This window comes from Rhynchophorus ferrugineus, unplaced genomic scaffold (assembly GCF_030347505.1).
Source record: "Rhynchophorus ferrugineus isolate W39M unplaced genomic scaffold, kcgeb_rfMv2 rfM11, whole genome shotgun sequence".
Taxonomy (NCBI): Eukaryota; Metazoa; Arthropoda; class Insecta; order Coleoptera; family Curculionidae; genus Rhynchophorus; species Rhynchophorus ferrugineus.
In genome coordinates, this window is record NW_027472590.1 from 3,395,680 (window position 1) to 3,407,255 (window position 11,576).

The 11,576-nt window shown below is 34.7% G+C and overlaps 1 protein-coding gene across 1 annotated transcript in view; it reads left to right on the plus strand.

Annotated features, from left to right (window-relative positions):
• Positions 1-11,576, plus strand: part of LOC143205095 (dynein axonemal heavy chain 1) — a 65,352-nt gene that overhangs the window by 13,484 nt on the left and 40,292 nt on the right. The window contains exons 19-27 of the mRNA XM_076418171.1: positions 1,286-1,478; positions 1,533-1,824; positions 1,886-2,064; positions 3,561-3,733; positions 5,330-5,462; positions 5,518-5,705; positions 6,722-6,884; positions 7,011-7,121; positions 7,854-7,945. Of these exons, the coding sequence (XP_076274286.1) occupies positions 1,286-1,478; positions 1,533-1,824; positions 1,886-2,064; positions 3,561-3,733; positions 5,330-5,462; positions 5,518-5,705; positions 6,722-6,884; positions 7,011-7,121; positions 7,854-7,945 (1,524 nt within the window). The remainder of the gene's footprint in view (positions 1-1,285; positions 1,479-1,532; positions 1,825-1,885; positions 2,065-3,560; positions 3,734-5,329; positions 5,463-5,517; positions 5,706-6,721; positions 6,885-7,010; positions 7,122-7,853; positions 7,946-11,576) is intronic.

Here is an 11,576-nt window from a genome sequence, read left to right on the forward strand (position 1 = left end):
TAAGCACGGAAATTGTTTGTTCTGAAATCTTATGATAAGCTGTTATATAATATGCAGTCTTCTTATATCATAGTTAAGCCTCCGGAAGAGCTTCCACTGATTCTAAAGAACCTTTTATACCATTGCAGTGGATACATCTTTGTCTGGTTTTTATATTATTTCTTGATACTCAAAAGAGGTTAAGAGGTCTCAGGGAAAGAAAAAAAGTATGAGGTTAAGATCTTGTCGGCGCCATGCTGTTCAAACATCTATCGTGATACATGGGAATTGTGAGCCTAGTCAAAATCTTCAAAGGCTTCTTTGAGATCGAACATTTCCCGGGATAATGGAAAATGACTCAAGTCCTAATGGGTGCTTAAACTTGGCAAACCACAGGAAAGGGTCTCGGTTGGATCTCTAAACCTCCTATGAATAATTGGTAAAGTAGTGGGAAAAATCATTTTAAACAGAATGAAAGAGCACCTAAATATCATAATCCTCAGCCACCAATTTGAATTCTGAGAAGATGTCACAATCTTAATCTAATTGAACAAGTAGGTACTTAAAAAATAGACTTCTGTACAGTTCTGCTGCTTTTTTGGATATGTCAAGCCTCTGACAAGGTCTGGAATGATGGAGTGAATATTTTGCTGAACACAAAATATGATCAATGCCAATTTTGTACTTGATTCCACAACTGCGATCTCATATTTATCAATTCTTTGCTATCTTCGAAAAAACTACCGTTCACCCTTTTTATGGTATCTTCCATTTTCATTGTACTTTACTCTTATGCTGTTATTTTCTGTATATAGTTTTTGTTTCCTCTTTGTTTGTTCTTATATCTTCCGCATTCTTCCCCTTTTCATTTCTAAGGTTTTATTCTATATATTTTTTGTAATCCTTATTTGTCCCTCTTCGCTTATGATCATTTTCTTAACCACTGTTATTGCTGATTTTTATTGGTCTCCTTTCATTTATTCATTATTCTAGTTTATGTTTCTAGAACTCCCTGAATTCTTAATTAGGTTGAATTTTTTCTGTTATTTTTTATTGATCGGTTTCCTACCTTTACTCTTCTTTATTTCGCCCACTTACTCCCACGTATCCCACATCAATTCTCTAATATTTATAGGATATCTATTATTTTAGCCCCGTTCTTTATTAGCATAAACATTCTGAAACTCGATCATAACTAACATTTATTTCAAAACGTATATAAAACTTCTAGGAAAATTTGAATTGTGCTTTGTGGGAGGGATATTTCCAACTATCGTCGTATTATTCGATTATATGAACTTTGCAGCTGACTTTTGAGGACGATCTAAAGATTACCGAGATGTTTTCGGCTGAAGAAGAATGCGTTAGGCTGAACCCACCTCTTTATCCAACTGGTAACGTGGAGAATTGGCTTTTGGTCGTTGAAGATACCATGAGGAACACCCTCCGGACTATACTGGGTGATTCGTTGGCCGACATGGACACCAAGCAGAGAAAAGGTCACGCCTACGTTATTTTTTGACGAGTAATGACAGTCCTTCCTCGATTTTTAGACTGGGTATTATGCTGGCCCGGTCAGGTGGTCATCGCTTGCAGCCAGACATTCTGGACGGCCGGTGTAGAGAAGGGTATCGCCGAAAACGCCCTGGCGAGCTTCCTGGAGGACGCGGTAATCGTCAATCTGGACGCGCTGAGGGGTCTGGTGGAGGGTGACCTCACCTTCCTGCAGAGGGAGATCATGTCCGCCCTGATCACCATCGAGGTCCACTCCAGGGACGTGACCCAGAACTTGGTTGACTTGAATATCGTGAATTCGAACGACTTCAACTGGATCAGTCAGTTGAGGTAACTCTCGCAGAGTGTGAGGGGCTTCTCTTATATTTATTATTGCTTTAACATGCTTCAGGTACTACTGGGTGGAAAAGCAAATGAAGGTAAGGGCCGTCAATGCGGAATTTCAGTACGGGTACGAGTACTTGGGAAACAGTGGGCGGTTGGTCATCACCCCTTTAACAGATCGATGTTATCTGACATTGACGGGCGCCCTCCACTTAAAGTTTGGTGGAGCACCAGCTGGTCCGGCAGGTAATATACGAGGGCTGGGTGAGATGTAGCTTAGATGCGACAGATTTTTATTTTGGATTTTTCGAACATGTCAATTTAGAATAATTATCTGGAGCTAGATCTCGTAAATGTGGTCAAGGTTGTCAGATGAGGATTGTTTTAACTCCATACATATTTGTTTTTAAGAGACAGATACAGATTAAATAAGCTTTAAATGATTTTATGAAGTGGTGAAGAGTAATGATTGAGTAGAAGAACTATTAGTCGATTACTTTCTTATCTCTATGAGAAACGAATGCTGGTGTTCTAGAAGATTTAGTGCTCTAAAGGTATATGTTAAGCTCAGCGTACTTTCTTGGTGTTGACTTGCTAACGTGCCGACCAAGTTAAAATCGTGGTACACTTCGTCCAGTTTCTGGAGTCATCCAGCATCATCCTACATACTTTATATTGTTTCAAATAATTTTAAAAATCATTTCACAAGATTTCCCATTGTACTGTATTAAAATAAGTTCTAAATATATAAATACTTATTTAAATAATATGTATTTCAACAATACTTTTGATCGTAATTGTTAACCCCTTTAGAACTATTTTGCCCTCTACCATATTGTTTTATGATGAATATACGTTTTGTCAACAATTACGAAAAGAAGTCATGTCAAATATAATTTCAATTTATTTTTGCTACATCATAGTAATTGTGACATGCTTGTTGAAAAGCTTATTTATATTCAAATGTCCAGTAATCTCAGCAATCTATCTTCTCTTCAATCGTATATCCACGAGACTGATGTCTGATATCGTAACCTGATTTGGAATTATTTAAGATGTTTTAACATATAAGGATTTCTGTAAACTGGTGGAGGTTTCCTGCAAATGTGTTATATGTGCATGGTTATTTTTACGAAACATACAAATATTTTTTAAAGCGAATATTGCTGTCTCCTGCCCTGAAAATATACTTGTAATACAGCTCTCGTTCTACTATAAGTTTCACTGGAAAATTTACTAAAAATCGTTTTTAAAAAAAAGTTTTTTTGTATCTGACATCTAATTACCAGCTAATTTTTTTCTCCATAATCTGTCTTCGTCAGTCATCAAACAATTTAAAGATCTGAACAAACTTTTTGAACAATTCTTGGGGTATCTGATTCTAATAAAGATACATAGCCCAAAACGACATTACGTTAGGTAGCTTTTTCAGAGTTTATTTCATCAAATACCGGGGTTAAGTTATAATTGTTGGAAATAGAACATTTTTAATTGTATTTTGGAGTAGGGTTTGCGGAACTCTGGATATTCAAGAAAATGAATCTTGTTACATCATCTGCAGTAGCCATAACTTTTCAGTATTTACCTTGGAATATAATTGCAATTACGTAACATCGCTCTTACTCATCAGGTTTGAGAATGCGTGATTTACCTAAAATATACGTAGTATATTCGTCATTTTTTTTTCAAATGAAAGTAATTAAAACTAATATATTTTGTTCGCACCATGTATATGAATACAGGTACAGGGAAAACAGAAACTACCAAAGACTTGGCCAAGGCAATGGCAGTGCAGTGCGTCGTATTCAATTGCTCGGACCAATTGGATTTTATGGCAATGGGAAAATTCTTTAAGGGTCTAGCCAGTTCAGGAGCCTGGGCCTGCTTTGACGAATTCAACAGGATTGATATCGAGGTAATTCAATGTCCTTCCGATTTATCTCCTATTATCGTCGATTATTTTCCTCCTCCTCCTCTATCGGGTTATTTCGCCGGGATTTTTCGATGGGAATACGAATGCCCGAAAGTATTCGAGAATCTTAACTTTAACTCTCCAATTATCTGCGTTCGTGTAGCGATTTCGTTATATCTGTTTACCTCCATTAGGCTTATTGCATTTCTTTGATATTAATTTTAAGTAGTAATCGCCCAGTGGTTCGAGCACAATTTATTAAGTTAATTATATTTATGTCATAATAAAGCAAAGAGAATAATTTATAAATATTACGTTATGTCACTAAAACTCGTTTTGTCAACATTTTCAATATAATATTATAAATATATTTGATATACGAGGGTTACTATTTATAATTTCCGGAATAGGAACAAATAGTTAAGCTGCGAATATATTTTTATGGTTTTTCGAAGAACTCGCCACGATGATCGATACACTTTTGCATGCGCTTAAAGCAATTATCAAAGCATTTATTCCATTCCGAATGAGATACCTTCAAAACATGTTTTTTGATCGCTTCAGTAGCTTCTTCGGGTGTTGAAAATCGTTGACCCCAGTTTATTTTTCACGGATGGGAACAAAAAGAAGTCATTGGGTGCCAAATCATGGCTGTACAGCAGATCAATTAGATGTTTCGAGTGCTCAAATAGTCTCTTGTTTGAGCCGATGTGTGAGAGCTCGCTTTGTCATAATGAAGGGCAATCCGGCGTCTCTTTTTTGTTTTTCTTATTTCACCGAAGACTTTTGGCAAACAAATGGTTGTGATCCATACAGAATTTACTGTTCTACGATCCTCTAGAGAAACCTCTAGTTTTCCCGAAGAAACAGGGTACCATTCTCTTCCAAGTGCTTCTGGCGCGAACAACTTTTGTTGGATTTGGTTCATCTTGGAACACCCATACAGTCGACTGCTGCGTGCTTTCGGGCTCATACGAATATATCCATGATTCGTCACCTGTCACGATTTTATAAAAGTCTTTCGAAGCACCGCGATTGAATTTTTTAAGCATTTTTTGCATCAATCGACACGACCCTTTTTTTGAGCGATTGTCAAATTGTATGAGCTCCAACGCAAACATAACTTTCGCACAGCTAAGTGTTCTCTAAAATCGCATATATGCTAGTGGAAGTAATACTTAGGGATGCCTCAATCTCACAGTAGATGATATCACGATCTTGCTTTTCATTTCGTACACCGCATCGATGTTTTCTGATACAACAGCCGATTTTGGACGACCTTCACGAAACAATCAATACACCAAGCTGATTAAAAGACTATTAATTTAGTTACCTAAAATTTTAAATAATATTGCATCGTTCTTTGATAATTTATTCCACTTTTCGAACTTATTCTTGCAGATAGTTCATATTTAGTTCGCATTCATGGATGTTGGACAAAGCAAAACTTTTCGCCAGAGTCCTTATTGAGTTGCATCTCTATTACTCTATGGTGGTTGCCTTTAGATTGTCGGAATATTTCTTTAAAAAATATATGATGCTCTGATCATTTTGATTTTTGGTTTATTAGATTGAAACAATTTTTTTCGTGATTTTTAGGTGTTGTCCGTAGTTGCCCAGCAAATCACCACCATCCAAAAGGCCCAACAATCGAGGCTTGATCGCTTCCTTTTCGAAGGATCCGAAATAACACTTAAGGAGTCCTGTGCGGTGTTCATAACGATGAATCCTGGTGAGATACTGACTGTTCACGTAGATTCCATCTGAATTTGATGGTTGCCCCACAGGTTACGCCGGTAGAACCGAATTACCCGACAATTTGAAAGCGTTGTTCAGACCGGTCTCCATGATGGTCCCCAACTATACCTTGATAGCGGAGATCTCGCTTTTCTCCTATGGGTTTGGCAATGCGAGGCAGCTGGCGAATAAGATCACTACGACGTTTAAGCTGAGCTCAGAGCAGCTCAGTTCTCAGGCGAGTTTAACAGAATTTCAATTGAGAAGTACCCGGCCTGACACATAGATGGCGCTACTAGAATTAAATCCCTATGTTTTTTAGTTAACCCTAACTCTCAAAAGATGAGTGTATAAATTTGACAGCTGTTGGATCATCAGTTTGTGAATTATAGCATTTTGAGTGAGGCAACTTTTGTTATTGTGAAAAAAACTAGATAAAAAGAAATTTCGCGTGTTGATATTGCTTTTTGAAGAGAAAAATACGTTAGAAGTTGAAGCAAAAACTTGGCTTGATGCCGAGTTTTCGGACACTGCCCCAGCAAAATTAACCATCAAGGAGTGGTATGCTAAGTTTAGACGTGATGAAATGAACTCTGAAGACGGTGAACGCTGTGGACGCCCAAAAGAGGTTGTTACCGAAGAAAACATTTGAAAAATCCACAAAATGATTTTGAATGGCGGCAAATTGAAATTGAATGAAATAACAGACACTCTAAAGATATGAAATGAACATGTACATCATATCATTCACGAATATTTGGGTATTAGATAGCTCTGCAAAGTGGGTGCCCGCGAGCTCACTTTTGACCAAAAACAACGACGAGTTGATGATTCGGAGCAGTGTTTGAAGATGATCAAGCGTAATAAACTCGACTTTTTGCGTCGATATGTGACAATGGATGAAACGTGGCTCCATCATTTCACTCCGAAGTTCAATCGACAGTCATCCGAGAGGACTGCACACGATGAACCTGCTCCAAAGCGTGGGAAAACGCAACAGTCGCTTGACAAAGTCATGGCATCTGTATTTTGGGATGCGCATCAAATAATTTTCAATGACTACCTTGAAAAAAGCAGGACCATCAACAGCGACAATTACATAGAGTTATTGGACCCTTTGAATGACGAAATGCCGAAAAATATATATATAAAATATTTATATATATATATATATATATATATATATATATATATCCTCCTGGAAAACTGAGAATTAGATAAAAATTACCAAAAAGACCAAATTTTTTTATGTAGGACCACTACGATTTCGGTATGAGGGCTGTTAAAACAGTCATATCTGTTGCCGGCAATTTGAAGCGGGAAAACCCGCATATGGACGAGCGCCAGATCTGCCTGAGAGCCCTCCGCGACGTGAACGTCCCGAAATTCCTGAAAGACGATCTGAAATTGTTCAATGGTGAGTGTCCTAAAATCCGGCGCTGTCACAGCGACCGGCTCGTTAGTCCTACCCCTCTGCGTGTATATAAGACGCGAGCTTAACCAGCCAACGATAACCGATATAGAGTGCGCTTTTTTTAAATAGGGATCGTCTCGGATTTATTCCCGAGAATGGTGGAGGAGGCGGTGGATTACGGGGCGCTGGAACTGGCAATTAGGAACTCCTGTCTATCCAATGGTTTAGAGGACGTGAATGGTAAGCTCATTGATTTCCTGATGGATATTATGTACGTTATATAATTTTGAAGCTTATATATTTTTCATTAAAAAGAACTATTATTTATATACTTGTTCTAATAAAATAGTCAATTCACCTCATAGATGACATCAAATATACTGCCAAATGCAGTTTGTAACTGTCTACCGCTTGAAAAGACACAGAATGCTGTGTTATTCGTCTGAACATGTAACCAAATCAGTTTTTAAAAAAAATCTATTTATATTAGAATTAGTCGTCAAATGTCTGCTAAATTCTTTAAGACATTAGTGATAATAATTATAGATTATAAGCTAGTAAACGTTATAAACCAGAACTCTAAAATTCTGAAAGAAAAGGTGATGCTCAATTCATTAAAATTAACCTTCTAACAAACAACTATAAGTAATAAATTTCCTCTGAACCATAACAAACAAGATCAAGCAAGATCTTCAAGATCAAGAAGGTTTGAGATATCCATATATATATATATATATATATATATATATATATATATATATATATATATATATATATATATACATATATATATATATTCATATATCATTCTATTAATTTCTTTATACTTAAATAGACCTAATATTCATCATGAGTTTCCATACTTTTTTTGATAAAATAGCGTACTATCAATTTTCCTTCTATCTGAACTAAAGACAATATTTGTTTATTTCTTGATTTGACGACTGACTGATTTGTTATTTCTATTTTCAGAATTTGTACGAAAAGTGATACAATTGTATGAGACCACTGTGGTTCGTCACGGACTGATGCTAGTTGGTCCCACTGGGTCTGGCAAAACAAAGGTCAGTAAATTGATAATCCTTTTTGCAATAAATATTGAACTGATACGTCATGTTTACATTTTCCGCAGCCGATTCATTTAGTTTGCATTTCACATTCATATAATTCAACTTCCGTATGTTTGTGCCCGCAAATCTCTGAAAGTAGTTGATGAATTGACTTGAATTTTTTACATATTATTGTATTTTAATTAAAAAAAAGTTTTTATGTAATACCCATTTTAATTCCGAAGCTTCAACACCAATAAAAAATGTAAGCATTTTAATTTGATTCATAATTGACGGTAATATGATAACCATTACCTATTAATAGTTAATATGAAATAAAATATAATTACGATTATAAATAGAACAATTGTACAATACTAATAAATAGTGTCGCATTTACACACACAATAAACTTCTAAAACCCTATATAACTAGTCGAATTTTCTCAACAAAATAAATTAATAAATTATATCGCTCTGAAATGTGTCATAATAGAACCCTTTTCATATTAATTAAGGCAACAACAAAAAATTTAAATAATTTTTCATAATAATCCGTCGAGATTGTATTTTTTGTTTAAGAAATTGCATAAATAATATTGTAATAAAAAAAATAAAGACCAAACTATAAATGGAATGTCATGTATTGGATAGAATAGTTAAAGAAATTATTCCTTATTAATAGCCAAGCTACTCTAATAAAACTGATTCTAATGCTCACTACTGACTTTAAATAACCCAAATACGACCAAACTGAAGTATAGGATTGGATTGAAATATATTGAAGAAATATTTGGTCAATATTCCCATAAAAATCATAAAAAATATTGATAAAAATCAAAGGTAATTAATATTTTTTGAATTAATAGCCCCCTTTGATATAAAAACCGAGATCAAACGTCTCCCCAATCTCGTCATCTGTTATATATTTGACGTATATGTATGTATTGAATAGATGAAGTAATTATTCTTTATTAATAACCAAGCTACTCTAATAAAACTGATTCTGACGCTCACTACTGACTTTAAATAGCCTAAATAAGACACAAATGAAGTATAGGATTGGTTTAAAATATATTGAAGAAATATTTGGTCAATATTCCCATAAAAATCATTAAAAATATTGATAAAAATCAAAGGTAATTCGTATTTTTCGAATTAATAGCCCCCTTTGATATAAAAACCGAGATCAAACGTCTTCCCAATCTCGTCATCTGTTATATATTTGACGTATATGTATGTATTGAATAGACGAAGTAATTATTCTTTATTAATAACCAAGCTGCTCTAATAAAACTGATTCTAATGCTCAATACTGACTTTAAATAGCCTAAATAAGACAAAAATGAAGTATAGCATTGGTTTAAAATATATTGAAGAAATATTTGGTCAATATTGCCATAAAAATAATAAAAAATATTGATAAAAATCAAAGGTAATTAGTATTTTTCGAATTAATAGCCCCCTTTGATATAAAAACCGAGATCAAACATCTCTCCAATCTCGTCATCTGTTATATATTTGACGTATACAATACAATAATCATCGCACCAAAGCAATGCGGGCTAATTTTGAATGATAAAAAAGACGACAGCACCGTTTAATTAAAATCAATCTCCATTTCCACCAAATGACGGGTAAATTAAAATTACCAATTAGCCTGAAACAAACCCGAATACGCGAAGTAGATCCATTAGCGGATGGAAAACGTTAACCCTCGTTGGATGGGAATGGGAAAACACGTCCAGACATTTTTGAAAGTAGACATGATGACAGTGACATGTTAAATATCTACCAGAACGAAGACATTGAAAGAAATACAGGGAGGGGGACATATTGGGGAAGTATTTTGGTTTTCATGGCTATAAGGAGCTATCAAATATACAGGAAGGTTGTAGTGAAGTTTATATATCAAAACATATTTTTAACAAAACAATTAGAATGATATTCAATACGACAACAAAATATAATCATTTAAGAACTCATATATTCAAAATTTTGATTAAATTGGATAAATATAATTATTGGGAGAAAACATAGTTGATAAATGTATAAGAACGAGGAAAATAGCTTGATGTTTATGGGATTAAAGCACCAATATTAATTAAAGTGTTTAAAAGTGAAACCAAATACTACTTTATATGTAGAAGATAAAGTGTTGCTATGCTATTATTTTGCTTAATTATATTTTGTTTTATATGTATGATCTTGAAATGAAAAAAAGTCATTAAAAGGATCATTAAGAGAGTTTTGAATTTAAATTTTATATAACAGGTCAATTGAAAAGTTCATGGCCTGACACATAGATGGCGCTACTAGAATTAAATCCATACAGTTTTTCAGTTAGCCCTAACCACCAATAGATGCATGTATAAATTTGACAGCTGTCGGACCATTTATTTGCGAATTATAGCATTTTGAGTGAAGCAACTTTTGTTGTGAAAAAAATGGATAAAAAGGAATTTCGCGTGTTGATAAAATATTGCTTTTTGGAGGGAAAAATACAGTTGAAGCAAAAACTTGGCTTTATGCCGAGCTTCCGGATACTGCCCCACGAAAATCAACCATCAAGGATTGGTATGCTAAGTTTAGACGTGGTGAAAAGAGCACCGAAGACGGTGAACGCGGTGGGCGCCCAAAAAAGATTGTTACCGACGAATAGATTTAAAAAATCCACCAAATGATTTTGAATAACCGTAAAGTGAAACTGAATGAAATAGCAGACACTCTAAAGATATCAACCGAATTTGTATTCATTCATATCGAATATTTGGGTATGAGAAAGTTCTGCAAAGTGGGTGCCCGCGAGCTCACTTTTGACCAAAAACAACGACGAGTTGATGATTCGGAGCAGTATTTGAAAATTATCAAACGTAATAAACCCAAGTTTTTGCTTCGATATGTGACAATGGATGAAGCATGGCTCCATCATTTCACTCTGAAGTCCAATCGACAATCATCCGAGTAGACTGCACACGATGAACCCACTCCAAAGAGTGAGAAAACGCAACAGTCCGCTGGCAAGGTTATGGCGTCTGTATTTTGGGATGAGCATGGAACAATTTTCATTGACTACCTTGAATAAAGAAAGACCATCAACAGCGACTTATTATATAGCATTATTGGATCGTTTAAAGGACGAAATCGTTTTAGATAATCAAATTTTTTACATCAATGCAAAATTGTGTGTCATCTTCACATAAACACAATTATTTGATGCCTTTTGCGACGATCACTTTATTTTGCAATTTACGCTCACTTATATAAAGATTAAAAATAAAAAATATCAGTGGCTTTTGCTGTGCCATATTTAAATCAGTTAATATAAAAAAAGGAATACTTAAAAGTTCGTTTCCCAATTTCGTAAAAACACAATATAGAAGCAAAAGAACTTACCAAACCTTCAACAAGCACCCCATGATCTCAGGGGTGATCTTAATTTGTCACATTTTTTAGTGGAATTTATGAAATCAGCAATGAAATATTCCACATAATAGAGTTTAGAGTATCAAACAAGAAAAAAGATAAAAGACAGTGATCTGACATGGGTCACCAATAGTTTTTTTTGTAGACTCCACATCTCGGTGGGTGTTTTTTTAACAAAATCAATGTCGAAACAAAAGTTGTTACACCAAAAAGAAGTAATC